The sequence below is a fragment of the Peromyscus leucopus genome, chromosome 8b (assembly GCF_004664715.2).
Source record: "Peromyscus leucopus breed LL Stock chromosome 8b, UCI_PerLeu_2.1, whole genome shotgun sequence".
Lineage (NCBI taxonomy): Eukaryota > Metazoa > Chordata > Mammalia > Rodentia > Cricetidae > Peromyscus > Peromyscus leucopus.
This window is the reverse complement of record NC_051086.1, coordinates 41,793,929-41,808,561: the sequence shown is the minus strand read 5'-3', so window position 1 is coordinate 41,808,561 and position 14,633 is coordinate 41,793,929. Positions and strand designations below refer to the sequence as shown.

Below are 14,633 nucleotides of genomic sequence, written 5' to 3'. Positions count from 1 at the left end.
ATCTGGTTGAGAGCTTTGGAGGGGAAAGTTACACATTTAAAATATTTTAATCGCTATGATTATTATTGCCTGTGTGTGGGTGTGTGGGCACGCATGCCACACTCTGTGTCAGAGATCAATTTTATGGCACCTGTCCTCTCCTTTTCCCTTTCTGCGGGTTCCAGGGATCAAATTCAGTTGTCTGGTGTGCAGAGCAAGCGCTTTATTCACTGAGCCAGCCCAGCATCCCTTACTCTTAAAGGAAGCGCTAGCATTTTTCTCTGGTCCTGTCTAGGTTTACCGTACAGCATAGCAGGCAGATCCGGGCCCTCACTGTAGAGCTAGAAATAGACGGAAAAAGCAAAGCACTGAGCTCTGAAATGCACCTGTGTGTAAACCCATCCTCCTTTCCCCCTTGTTTTTAGAGCCAGCAAGGAAGGGAGAGGACTCTTCATGAGAGTTTTGGGGACATTAAAACACATGAAAAGGTGCTGAGTGGTGGTGGTGCACGCCTTTAATCCCAGCACTTGGAGGCAGAGCCAGGCGGATCTCTGTGAGTTCGAGGCCAGCCTGGTCTACAGAGCGAGATCCAGGACAGGCACCAAAACTACACAGAGAAACCACTGTCTGGAAAAAGCAAAAAAAAAAAAAAAAAAAAGTTCTCCACCTCAGCACTACCACATGAGGATCCAGCTTTCGACACATAAACTTTTGGGGTACCAGCCACATCTCACTATCTGTAACTGGGATCAGACCTACAGGTCAGACAGTGAAAGAGGATAAGGACTGTAATATGTAAAGAACCCCCTGAAATAAATATGAAGAAGATACAGTGCTATGAAAAGTAGGGTCTCCTTGAACATCAGCTGTGCAGAGGAACACACACACACACACACACACACACACACACACACACACACACACACACCCCGATGGCTGACAACATCTGTAAGACAGCCGAGGGCCACAGATGGCCCAGGCTCTCCCTTGCTGCAGGTGCCACAGCTGACAGAACTCATCAGGAAAGGGCGTGGAGCCTCTGGACTCTCAGCGCTGTGAGGCACCACCTACCAAGTCCTGGGGAGACTCTCCATTGTCACTGTGGGACAGGCGCATGTGTTCTGCCCCTCAGCCTCTCCATGGAGGACTGTAACCGTGTCTCCCATCGAGTGACCCCACAGCAGTGACAGGATATGTGGATAAACTGGGGTTTTGTGTTGAGAGGCCCTGAGCTTTTCCTGGACACAGTGTGCACAGGCTGGGTGACGTTCTGCCTTCTAGCTGTCTCGTTCAAGTCTTTTCCTCACGTGCCCTTCCTGATATAGACAGTGTTTCTGACCTATGTGTGTGTCCTGGTCTATCCTCAGAGCCCAAGGTGGTGTTTGCCAAGGAGCAGCAGGCTCGCAGCGAGGTGAAGGCAGAGGCGGGGGCCAGTGCCACACTGAGCTGCACGGTGGCCCAGGCCCAGACCGAGGTGACCTGGTTCAAGGATGGGAAGAAGCTGAGCTCTGGCTCGAAGGTTCGAGTGGAGGCCTCGGGCTGTGAGAGGAGGCTGGTGGTGCAGCAGGCGGGCCAGGCGGATGCTGGGGAGTACAGCTGTGAGGCCGGGGGACAGAGGGTCTCCTTCCGTCTGGACGTCACAGGTCAGTCCCTTGGGACAATCCACGTGTGTGTTCCTAATTATTACATCTTCCTGATGTAATGTATTACCCTCTTTACTAGTGTGTAGTGAACTTCTTTCCTGACTGACTACCTTTGGCTTGAAATCTGTTTAATGAGATGTAAATCTAGCTATCCCTGCTTCCAGTGTTTGATCCATATTCACTCTCAAGTCTGTATTTACCAGTGAAGTGTGTGTTTTGAACACTACAAATAGCTTGATATTAAAACAATTATTAACAAGTTTAAACATAGTTTTAGATTTACTTATTTTACATGTAAGAGCATTTTGCTCGAATGTCTATCTGGAATTAAAGATTGTTATGTGGATGCTGGAAATCGAACCTGGGTCCTCTGTGACAGCATCAAGTGCTCTTAACCATCGCATCATCTATTTAGTCCCTTGATCTTATTTTTTATCCCAATAGGCTCCTCTGTTGGGGAGTTAAGATCACTTGTGTTTAGGATTAGTATTGAGAGTTGTTTTCAGATTCCTGCGATTTTATTGATCATTTTCCTGGTTGTTTTCATTTAGTTGGATTACTGTTCATTCTTTTTTTGGGAAGTGGTGGCATTTGGAAATAAGGTTTCTCTGTGTAATCTTGGCTGTCCTTGAACTTGCTCTGTAGACCATCTGCCTCTGCTTCCTGAGTGCTGGGATTAAAGGTGTGTGCCACCACTTCCCAGTTCTAGGATTACTATTCATTATTTTAAAAATGCTTTATTTTGATTTTCTGTGTACGAGTGTTTGCATACATGTATATATATTACATGTGTGCAGTGCTTACAGAGGCCAGAAGAGGGCATCAGATCCCCTGGAACTAAGTGGGTGCTGGGAACCAAACCCAGGTCTTCAGCAAGAACAGCCAGTGCTCTTAAGCTCTGAGCCAGCTCACTGGCCTCTTGTTCTTTCTCCTCACCTCCCTCTTTAGATTAATGCACGATTCCTCATTACTGAAGTGGTCATGACTGAATCTTTTTAAGTCTCCTTTGTTCATCTACTCTTCCAATGAAATTTATTAGTTATGTGCTATTGTGATTAGGTTTTTTTTCCTCTCTGAGGTCAGGATTCCTGTTAGAATGTTATGCAGGGTTGATTTGGTTGCTGAGTTACCTTAGTTTGTTTCTCTGGAGCTGTCTTTGTTTCTGTTGGTTTTAAGAGGTAACTTTGTTGGAACAGTCCTCTCAGCTGGTAGCTTTGTTTTTTTCTTTCAAGGCATGGAATGTATCATTCCTTGTTTTCCTGGGTTTGGGGGTTTCTACTGAGATGCTGGAGGTTATTCTAATGGGTTTGCCTTTTGAAAAAGTTGCTACAGTTTCTCTGCTGTGTGCGTTCTGGTGACTGAACTCAGTTCTCTCTGCTGTGTGCGTTCTGATGAACGCATTCTCATGTGTGCTTCTGGTGAGACTCAGTTCTCTCCTGCTGTGTGCGTTCTGGTGACTGAACTCAGTTCTCTTCTGCTGTGTGCGTTCTGGTGACTGAACTCAGTTCTCTCCTGCTGTGTGTGTTCTGGTGACTGAACTCAGTTCTCTCCTGCTGTGTGTGTTCTGGTGACTGAACTCAGTTCTCTCCTGCTGTGTGTGTTCTGGTGAGTGAACTCAGGCTGCCAAGTTTGATCTGCTGAGCCATTTCATTGGTCCTCTTACACTTTGTTTTAAAATAAATATTGTTTATTTGTCGAGTTTTAGCGTGTTCACTATTGTATTGTGTGGAAATTCTCTGGTCGTGTTTATTTGCGGCTGTAATACCCCATGTGTTCTGGTGCTTACTTCTTTAGATTTGGGAAATTCTCTGCTCTAATTTCATTGAACTGATTTTCTGGGCCTTTAGTTTGTGTTTCATCTTTTCCTAGTCCGTAGTTCTTAGGTTTATGCTCTTGACCATGTCCTAGAGTTCCCGGATGTTGCTGTGATCACCCTCCCTTTCCTTTTCTTTTCTTGGCTGTTGTTTGTCCTCAGTCTTTCTCTGACTTCCCTGGTGGCCTCCATCCATGACAGCCGCTCTTCCATAAGCTTGATTGACCTATTTGTAATGCCTTCCAGTGTGTTTTCAATTTTATTAATCGAGTCTTTCATTTCTATCATATATATTTTCACAGGATCTCGATGTCCTTGCTCAGTTTCTCATGCATGTTGCTGGCCGCCTCCTCTGTGTTACTGACTTCCTTATTTACACCCTGAACTGATTTCCTGGCTTTATCCATGTGCTCCTTTGTTTCCTACTTGAAGTCGTTGACTATCTTTACACGTGGACTTTACATTGTGTGTCTAGCGTTTCAGCCATTTCTGTGTCTTTGACTTTAGTTATTGAGGAGCTGTGGCCTTTTGGAGGTGGTGTTTTGTGTTGCCCTCTTAGGCCAAAACCATCAGACTTTGTAAGAGAGTTGAGGATGAGTTCGAGACCACAGAGTGGTATAGGGAAGCACCTCCAGGTTTACATGACAGATTTAGATTTACACCCACGTCAAAGTCATCACCTTACCAATTCCAAGTCCGACAAGGTATGCTGGCACACTTAGTGAAAATTAGTAAACATTGCGAAGATGCACTAAATGGATACAGTCTGCACGAACTGCAGGTGGCCGCTCTTGGTTCAAATGCAGCAGGGGATGCCTCTGTCCACATGGGAAAACATTGAGCCTAACCACTGTCAAAGATCAGCTTGGGGGCGCTTGCTACACCAGATGCCAAGATTCTTCAAAAGCTAAAATAACCCAGAAATCGAAGTCTAAAGATAGGAACTAATTATGAGACCTAAACAATTGGGAGGTGAGCTTAGAACAGCCTGTGTATAAGCAGGTTCGCCCTCTACCTGTTCTCCCAACCCTCAGGCCCTGTGAGGTGCACAGAACAGAGGGCAGTAAAATCATATTGGATGTCCTCCTCACTGTTGAGGAGCCGGCTGCAGGTGGTTAGAGTCGTCAAAGTGAGGTAGATAGGACCATAGCAGGTGTTACGGGTTAGCTGATGTTTTCAGGGAGATAGCAGATTCTCGAGCATGTTATAAGTGCATTAGCCCTCAGACAAATGGGTATCTTTGCCTGCAGATATATATATACCACAAGAGTCAAGGATGAGGATGGCAGTCATGACAAATATAAGTGCCAGCGCGTTAGCAGGGGATCACACAAAGATCCTCAGAGGAGTGTGCACACCACAGTGCCCTTGAAATTAGGTGAAACACTGGAGTGGCACATGGAGTGGCAACCACTAATGACCACAGGCTTGAGGTCCCCACTCCCAGGACCAGGCTGATAACAAGGGCTGGTAGTCTGGGCTGTCCTCTGAATACAGCAGCTGAGGATGTTTGGAGCCGGCAGGGAGTGGAGCTTGGGAGACTCTGTGAGGACATGTCCTGCACCGTCCTGGGGGAGACTTCCCACTGTCACTGTTGAGCGGGTGGACATGTGTTCCCACCCACAGTTCCTCCTTGGAGGAGGCTTGCTCCGACTCTGTTACAGTGGTCCCCCTGGAGCAGCCCGTGAATCTGTGGCAGGACGTACGGATGAACTGGGTTTGCTCCAAGAGACTCTGCGTCTCCTCCTGGGTGTAGCTAGTGCAGAGAATGGGGGATGTTTTACCATCCAGACACCCTTCCAGACTCTTTCCCTGTGGCTTTCCTGACCTGGAGAGTATCTCTGACCCTGGTACCCCTTTCTTTCCCCAGAGCCCAAGGTGGTGTTTGCCAAGGAGCAACAGGCTCGCAGCGAGGTGAAGACAGAGGCAGGAGCCAGTGCCACACTGAGCTGCACGGTGGCCCAGGCCCAGACCGAGGTGACCTGGTTCAAGGATGGGAAGAAGCTGAGCTCTGGCTCGAAGGTTCGAGTGGAGGCCTCAGGCTGTGAGAGGAGGCTGGTGGTGCAGCAGGCGGGCAAGGTGGATGCTGGGGAGTACAGCTGTGAGGCCGGGGGACAGAAGGTCTCCTTCCGTCTGGACGTCACAGGTCAGTCCCTTGGGACAATCCACATGTGTGTTCCTAATTATTACATCTTCTTGATTTTTTTTTTGAGACAGGGTCTCACTATGTAACTTTGGCTGACCTTGCCCGGAACTTGCTATGTAGATCAGGCTAGCCTCAAACTCACAGAGTCTGTTTTCTCTGCCTCCCGAATGCTAAGATTGTAGCCATGCACCACCACACCTGGCTTATGAGTTTCTTACTATGCTGAATTTGTTAACTAAACTTTCTCAGGCCCTCCAGGAAAAACATACACAGTATTTGGTGCTATCTGCAGCTGAGGCACCAATTGCAGGTTTTGGAATGTGTTCTGGATGGATAAGAGAGCATGACTTTCCCTGTGTTTAGAAGCCCTGGGGTTTCTCCTGAGCACAGAGAGTGAAGGGCCTGGATGACATTCTGTCCTCCAGCTGAGCCATCCAGGGTCTTTCCCATTGTGACCTTGCTGATCTAGACATTGCCTCTGACTTTGTGTCCCCAGAGCCCAAGGTGGTGTTTGCCAAGGAACAGCAGGCTGGCAGCGAGGTGAAGGCAGAGGCGGGGACCAGTGCCACACTGAGCTGCACGGTGGCCCAGGCCCAGACCGAGGTGACCTGGTTCAAGGATGGGAAGAAGCTGAGCTCTGGCTCGAAGGTTCGAGTGGAGGCCTCGGGCTGTGAGAGGAGGCTGGTGGTGCAGCAGGCGGGCCAGGCGGATGCTGGGGAGTACAGCTGTGAGGCCGGGGGACAGAAGGTCTCCTTCCGTCTGGACGTCACAGGTCAGTTGTTTGAGGGCACTAAACTTGCTCATTTGGATGAGAGGCTAAGACTGACTAATAATTTGAAGGGCCCTGGCGCTGCGGCAGGGAACTTGCCCTCTGCAATTCTCCCATCATTAACATTCTGTTTTCACACATATGGTTTGGCTGTGTGAGCAGAAATGGATGTTATTAAGTCTGGGGAGCTGTCCTTATTTTCATGTAGTAGCATTTATCACCCCCAAAACACCCCAGGGGTTCTCTGTGTTGCTTTTTGGTGCCCAGGGATATTCATGGCTCTTCCTGCTGTTTAGGATTGGGGTAAGCCAGATATGTCTCTGTGGGCTCTGAATGTCCAAGTGTCTGCCACTCCTGCATGCCTTAACCCAGCACGAACATTCTTGTTCACAAGAAGCATTTCTATTTAACTTAAATAAAACTAGGGAAATTTTGATCTCCTAATCATAATTGGATTTTCTTGCAACAAAAGCTAGCTTATTGTAGTTTCGGGTACTCCTTCTTAATTTCTGAGATGTAGAGGTCTCTGTGTACCTACACTGAGGTGTAGGTCCACATTACATGGCAGTGTCTGTGTGTGGTCAGGAAAGAGCAGAAGGCTGTGGATGTGCTGCTGCAAGAGTAGAATGCTCTCCCCAGGGAAAGTCTTATTTTCTAAAAGCAGGTTAGAAAACAAGTCAGTATCAGTATTCTCCTTGGAGCGTCATTTAGGAAAAGAGAAAGAAGTAGCTTATGTTTTTTTCCCCTAATAGGGTGAGTTCCTCTAGTGGGTTCTCTGTCCACAGTCAGTGCTGATGTCATGGACTGGTGTTCATTTGTCTGCACCCTTCCCCACTCATCAGACAGAAATCTGAGATGTGCATCCATCTTCTTTCACTTAGGAGCCCTCTCCTACCTCGGGGGTCACTAGATAACATTTAAAGTAATTCTATCACTAAAAAATGGTTTATGAATAAACATATCAACAAAACAAAATGAAACAAAACAACACAAAAGAAAAAACATCTTGTATCTTTACTTCATTTCATTTTCAGAGAATATGAAATTAAAAAAAATAAAACCACTTGGCTGTTTTCTAGAAAGTTGTATAAAAAGTGACACAAAAAGAAGTAGAAATCTTGAATAGTCTTAATGTCTTTCTGAAACAGAATCATAAAAACCAATTTATCATAGAAAAGGGTGTTAGTACAAGGGCTTATGGATAAATCATACCAAACATTCTAGAAAGTAATTATTAGTTCCAGTGCTTTACTGCACAGTAAGATGATGATAGTTGACCATAATGTTTAATGCATTTCCAAACAGCTAAGAGGATTTTAAATGTTCACAAATAAATAATAAACACTTGGTGCAGTAAATATGTTAATTACCATGTTTTGATAACAATGTAGAGAGGTTATTGAAACACTACATTGTATTCTATAGTTTATTATTTATTAAAAATGAAAAAAAAAGGAACCGTGAGATGGGTCAGAGGTTTTCTTTCTTTCTTTTTTTTTTTTTAAAAAAGATTTATTTATTTTATGTATGAGTGCTCTATCTGCATGTACGATGTTACATGCAGAAGAAGGCATCAGATCCCACTATCGATAGTTGTGAGCTACCGTATGGTTAGAACTCAGGACATCTAGAAGAGCAGTCAACAATCTTAATCGCTGAGCCATCTCTCCAGCCTTGGGTCAGAGGTGGGGTGGGGGTGGGGTGGGTGGAGGCAGAGCCCCTGTGATGTAAGCTCACTTCTCAAGGTGAGAAACTCTGCACCTGGGCTCTCTCAGCTGGAGGCTTACAGACAGTGTCTCAGTAGGGAGCCTGTCTGTGTCTCTGAGAGGGGAAAGCTGCTGCTATAGGTATGATGACCTGGGCAGCAGCTGAATTCTAACATACATTTGTGTAATGCACAGTTATGACGATCAGTTAAAACAGTAGTGAGAAACCCAAGTCAGTATGTAGAAAGCATCTCTTTGTATTGTCTATTGTCCTGACAGCACCAGTGGAAGGTGAAATTGTCAGACTTAAAACAACACAAAAAGTCTATTTCTAATTCCAAAGCTAAAACGGGTTCTTAAGACACACGTGGAGAAGAGTTGTTAGTGTTTCTAGAAGACAGTAAGGAGGTTGAAGTGCATAGAAATCCATGGAAGATCCAAATATATTCATGTCTGATAGAAGTCCGAGTGGATGTCTTACTTTGGGGAGTTGGAAGTTAAGGAGATTTGAAAGGCCACCAACAGCCACTGAGGAGACAGGTGTGAACACACAAAGTGGGGTGCACGCAAGTAGCTACCACAATTTGAAGACAACTGTCCCACCCAAGAAACAGAACAACAACCGTGACCATACTCGTGAACAAAATAATTGTTTTTTCTTTTATGGGCAGGGGAGATGGTTCCCCAGGTAAAGCCACCTGCTGCCAATGCTGGCACACTAAGTTCAATCTCTAGAACCCACGTGATGGGAGAACTGAAAGTTGTCCTCTGACCTACACACACACACACACACACACACACACACACACACACACACACACACACTGGAGTGTGCATGTGTTTACACACACACTTACAATAAATAAATAAAAAAAATCTGATCACTTAAAAATATGTAAGCAAGGGATGATATAGACTTAAGTGCTAGCTTAATAATTTCTGTATTAAAAGATTAGCCCAGGAACTAAGAGCTCACTCAAAGTGAGTGTCAGGTGGGTTAGAGCACAAGAGCCCGAGTCACAAGGCCCTGGAGGATGACTGCAGTGGCCTTCAGACATTCTGGGGGTTATTTGTTCTGTGTTTACAGCTATTCCCTTAGAGAACAGAAAAAGGAGATAAACCTTTAGTTCTGTTCATATAGACGGCATAGCATAATAAAATCTGGCCAGAAGATAAGAACTCATATTTTAGGTCAATCTATTATGGCTATCAAGGACAATTTGTGAAACACAATACTAATGAGCTGAACTCAGGGCATGTCAACAGGATCATACTCGGAGAGGACATTGATAGCCCAGGGCCATCTGTCTGGAATATTGCAAAATGAGTATACTGCCTCACCTTATCTGACTGACCAAAAATGTGAAATTATCTCAGCAAGGGCAAAACAGAGGATAAAACTCAGCAATGTACATTAAAAAGAAGTGTTTGACAATATTTATCATCAGTCATGTCATAAAACTTGTAGCAACTCTCTTTAAACAGGTTGTTTCTTGTCTTGGCCAGCAGTACTGCTTGTGAATCAAAGACTACAGTACTCTGCTCTGAGGTCAGGAACAGCACAAAGAGTCCAGCCGTCACCGCATCCTATGGCAGAACTAGGAAGAACAGCCCCCAAAAGGCACAGAAGTTAGGAAAAGAATACCCTGACAGACTCGCAGATGTTAAGGTTTATTCAAAAGATAAATGGATAGATTTAGGAAGAATTGAGAAAGAATCCTGTACACAAAGACCAATGTAAAGAACACCCTTCCCTATAAACTAACAACGGGCCTCTTGCAAAATGAGGTTAAAAGCTTTAAGTATCTTCAAGAGTATCATACTTATCATACCAAGTCTGATATCACACGTGGAGAGACTGGGTTTGGATTATTAAACATATTTTAAGAGACTGGAAGCTCCACACAGATGGAAAGAAATAAGATGGATTTTGCAGGTGTCCAGTCCCCATCACCATCTGAGCATTGGGATGGTTTGAAAATGACAGTGAATTTCTCAGGCTAGCTATAGTCAGCACACCACAGAGCTGGTGGTGAATAGTTGCTGTGTTAGGTACAAGGCTGCCACAGAGGTATCGTGTGTCTTTAATAAGACAACTGCAGGGACTGGAGAGATGATGGCGCAGTGGTTGGGAGCCCTTGCTGCACCTCCAGAGGACTCAGTTCAATTCCTAGCACCCACATGGTAGCTCACAGCCAGCTGTAACTCCAGATGCCCTCTTCTGGCATCTGTGGGTACTGCATGCATGTAGTGTCCAGATACACATGCCGGCAACACCCTCCCCACCCCACACACATGACAGGATTGCAGCAGATCTGGTTTTGTGGTTCTAGAATTGGACAGCAGTCTAGTTTATGGATAGTTCTGCCCCAGAACATGGCAGGTTATGTGTGGGCAGGCTATGTTTACAGCCAGAGAAGAGGGATTGCTTTCAGCTGGCATCTGTCTTGTCTGACCATACCAAACACTTACCTACTGGTCCCAAGAGTAACTTATAGTCTGTCACTTTAAGGTAAATTAGAGTTGGACAAAAAAAAAAACCCTCTAGACCAAATTTAACCCAGCTTAACACTTTGAGACAACAGATTCTCAATGCAAGGATGGTTAACAGGTAATAAGAATATATTCACATGCAGAAGGAGGGTGCCTTAGTTACTTTTCTATTGCTGTGAAGAGACACTATGACTGTGGCAACTTATAAAAGAAAGATAGGGGGTGGGGGGGGGCGGGGCGCAGCTTAATCCAGCACTTGGGAGGCAGAGCAGGGATCTCTGTGAGTCGAGGTCAGCTGGCTACAATAAGTTAGAAAGTGAAAGCTCACATAATATTGTCAACACTTCTTTTAATGTAATTGCTGATTTTATCTCTGTTTTCCTTGCTGAGATAATTTCACATTTTTGTCATCAGATAAGGTGAGCGTATATCATTTTGCAATTTCAGACAGATGGCCCTGGGCTATCAATGTCCTCACCAAGAAAAAAAAAGAAAGCATTTAACTGGGGTATTGCTTACAGTTTCAGAGGGTCGGTCCATGACCATCATGGTGGAGAGTGGCAGCAGGCATGCAGGCATGGTACTGGAGCAGTGTTGAGAGCTTGTATGTTTTCTGCAAGATGGAGACAGAGATTGAAACTTGTCCTGTTGGGGGCTTTTCAAACCTCAAAGACACTCCCAGTGACACACCTCTTCCAGCAAGACCACACCTCCTAATCCTTCTCAAACAGTTCCACCAGCTGAACCAAGCATTCAGATGTATTAGCCTGTGGGGGCCGTTCTCATTCGAGCCACCATAGAGGGTTATTAAGCATAAACACAGGCTCAGCTGTCCCTCTGCCACCCCCTTAGTTTTTCCACATCTGTGCAGAGTGTGTAGAAAGGACAACATCTTCATGAATGGCACGCTGAGCATTTAACTGTCTATGGAAAATGCTGAATAATTAGAATAGTAGTTCAGATCACATGAGTCGGCTCCAGGTGGGTTAGAGGCAAAGGGTAAAAGGTGACAGTGTGAAAGCTGAAGGTGACTTCATCATGGGTGTGAAAGCTGAAGGTGACTTCATGGGTGTGAAAACTGAAGGTGACTTCATGGGTGTGAAAGCTGAAGGTGACTTCATGGGTGTGAAAGCTGAAGGTGACTTCATGGGTGTGGCTGGGGCTATGGTGTGGCGAAGGGACTGGGTGTGAAAGCTGAAGGTGACTTCATGGGTGTGAAAGCTGAAGGTGACATCATGGATTGCTCTAAGGACTGCAGGGTGAGGACAGAGTTCCTTCCAGGAATGCAGTCTTCTCATCAAAATACAAGCTGCGGAGACTGGACCACATGGCAACAAATCACACTGATTCAGAAGGACTTTAGGACACAGTGAAAAGATGAGGATACTCACCTCCCACATTCTGCCAAAATCACAGCGTGTTGCCATCCAATGAACAGTGCCTGGGGGTGAGCGAGAACCTTGAGTTATGACACCACAGTGCTATGCACACGTGCCCAGAAAGATCAGAGGCCTGCCACCGTCAGGACCTGGCAGTTAGTGCCACATGTGGTCCAGGTGCCCTTCAGAGGCAGCAGCTGATGATGGTTAACATGGGACAGGGCGTGGAACCTTAAGGACTCTCAGACCTTGTGAGAACATACCCTAACACAGTCCTGTGGGAGACCCTCCATTGTTAGGGTCAAGTGGACAAATGTCATGACTTGCAGACCTTTCCAGCATTCGACTAGGACTAGGTACAGCAGCTCTTCTGGGTAGCCTAGGCAGCATGGGCAAGCTGTGCACACATATTTTGGTTTGGTGCTGAGAGGGACCGTGGCTTCTGGGATCAGGCAGTGAAAAACCTAGACAATGTTCTGTCCTCTTCCTGTAGTGCCCAGTACTTCTACCCACGTGGCCTTTCTCGTTGATTACATCTCTGACCCTGTGCATCCTTCTCTGCTCCCCCAGAGCCCAAGGTGGTGTTTGCCAAGGAGCAGCAGGCTCGCAGCGAGGTGAAGGCAGAGGCGGGGGCCAGTGCCACACTGAGCTGCACGGTGGCCCAGGCCCAGACTGAGGTGACCTGGTTCAAGGATGGGAAGAAGCTGAGCTCTGGCTCGAAGGTTCGAGTGGAGGCCTCGGGCTGTGAGAGGAGGCTGGTGGTGCAGCAGGCGGGCAAGGCGGATGCTGGGGAGTACAGCTGTGAGGCCGGGGGACAGAAGGTCTCCTTCCGTCTGGACGTCACAGGTGGGTGCTGAGACACTAAGTTGACCTTGTAGGGGGTTCAGTGCCTGGCTCATGCCCACACTGACTCTGTGCTCCTGTGTTACATGCTTGTGTTACACAGTCATGTTTTTGTTCCTCCTGGAGCCTTCGTGATGTGGCTTGGGTCCATCTTTTTGACCGGATGCTGTGTCCAGGCTGCTCTGCTCTGGGCTGTGCTCCCACATGGACCCGAGAGCACTCTGTCCTTCAGCGTGGCTCTGAATGTGACAAGGGGAAGTTTGACCTCCTATTCATACTCAGAGTCACCTCCAGCTTGGGCTTCAGGTCATCCAAGGTTTAGTCTGGACAGCCCTCCCTGCTTTTCCCATGGAGCCCTCTGTGTTTAGCGCCTGTACAGAGGACCAACAGCACAGGGTCCTGGGCTGGGAACCTCTGAGCTTTGGACCTCTCTTCCCAGCAATTCTGGTTTTTCTTTCGCCTCAGCCAGAACATTATACATGGATTGTACCTCTTAAGAATTTGTTTTGAACATTTAGAAATCGTAAGGACTGTGAAGCTCTCTCTACCAATGACAGCTGCTGCCAAGAAAGCAGCCCTTGTTCGACGATATTCCACAACATCCGCAAAACTGCCTAGAAATTCAGGCCCCTGTCTCCCCCTGCGGGCCGGGCCGCCGAGAGATCTGTGAGCTGACATCACTGTCCTTTGTGAGAAGCATTTAACCTGGGGAGCTAGTGGGAAGCCTCAGCAGGTTAACCTGCCACCAAACCTCAGGACCCTAGTTCGATTCCCCCAGCCCACTAGTGGAAGGCAAGAAGGGAGTCCCCTGAACTGTCCTCTGGTCTCCACACATCCATGGTAACATGCCCCACACAAAATCAAAAAGTAAATGCTGTAAAAGATGACTTTAGCCTGAAGAGGGCGGCTTGAAGCTCCCTTTGAGGCACCGCAGAGGCAGTTTGGGATTGTTTTCACGAAATGCCTCATTGTTGTGAGGACCAAATGAAGTATCCCTGATGACAAATGATTTAAAGGGAATATCCCATGACTTTATGCACATAAATTTTGAATAGTTGCATTAAATTGGTCAATTCCTTATGAACTGTTATCAAAACTTAGAGATGAAAAAACAGGGAATTCAAATAGCCCTGTAGCCCTTTAAGTCGACAAACACTAGTTTCAAAAACTGTTATAGGAGAGGGCCTGGAGAGATTGTTCAGCGGTTAAGAGCACACACTGCTCTTGTGGTAGACCTGAGTTCAATTCCTAGCACCCATATCAGTGAGTTCACCATCTCCTGTAACTCCAGCTCTAAGGGATCAGTGGCCTCCATTAGCACTGACACTCACTCGCATATGCAGACACACAGACACAGAGACACACATGCATAATTAAAAATAAAATAAATACATGTTTTAAAAGTTTTCAGAAGGAGCCAGAGGCACACATCTTTAATCCCAGCACTTGCAGGCCAGAGTTAGCTGGATTTCTTTGAGTTTGAGGCCAGCCTGGTCTAAAAATCAAAATCAAGTTGTAGGGCAGGCAGGGTTACATAGTGAAACCCTGTCTCCAAAACAAATTTTTTTTACATCATATCTAGAAGATATGAAATCTAAATCTACTTATGTATATTAAAAAATTCTTACGTTGGGCATGTAGCTCCATGATAGAGCCCTTACACAGCTTCCCTAAAACCCTGACACCAGAGAAAAAGAATCTCTTGAATTAGTAATAAAAAGAGGCCTCCTGAATTTCACATTGAGTGCTGTTGAGAGCAGCCGGTGCCAAGGTAAACACACAGCCATGAATGCTTTCTCTTTTGTTGACGATGGGAGAGGAGCTTCATGAACAGCACATGGCCAGCATAAAGCTCTAAGGAG

The 14,633-nt window shown here is 46.2% G+C and overlaps 1 protein-coding gene across 1 annotated transcript in view; it reads left to right on the top strand.

The window, feature by feature from the left end:
- The window catches only part of Obscn (obscurin, cytoskeletal calmodulin and titin-interacting RhoGEF), a 144,774-nt gene that overhangs the window by 32,063 nt on the left and 98,078 nt on the right, over positions 1–14,633 (top strand). Inside the window, 4 exon segments of the mRNA XM_037201174.1 lie at positions 1,347–1,622; positions 5,306–5,581; positions 6,078–6,353; positions 12,499–12,774. Coding sequence (XP_037057069.1) covers positions 1,347–1,622; positions 5,306–5,581; positions 6,078–6,353; positions 12,499–12,774 — 1,104 coding nt within the window.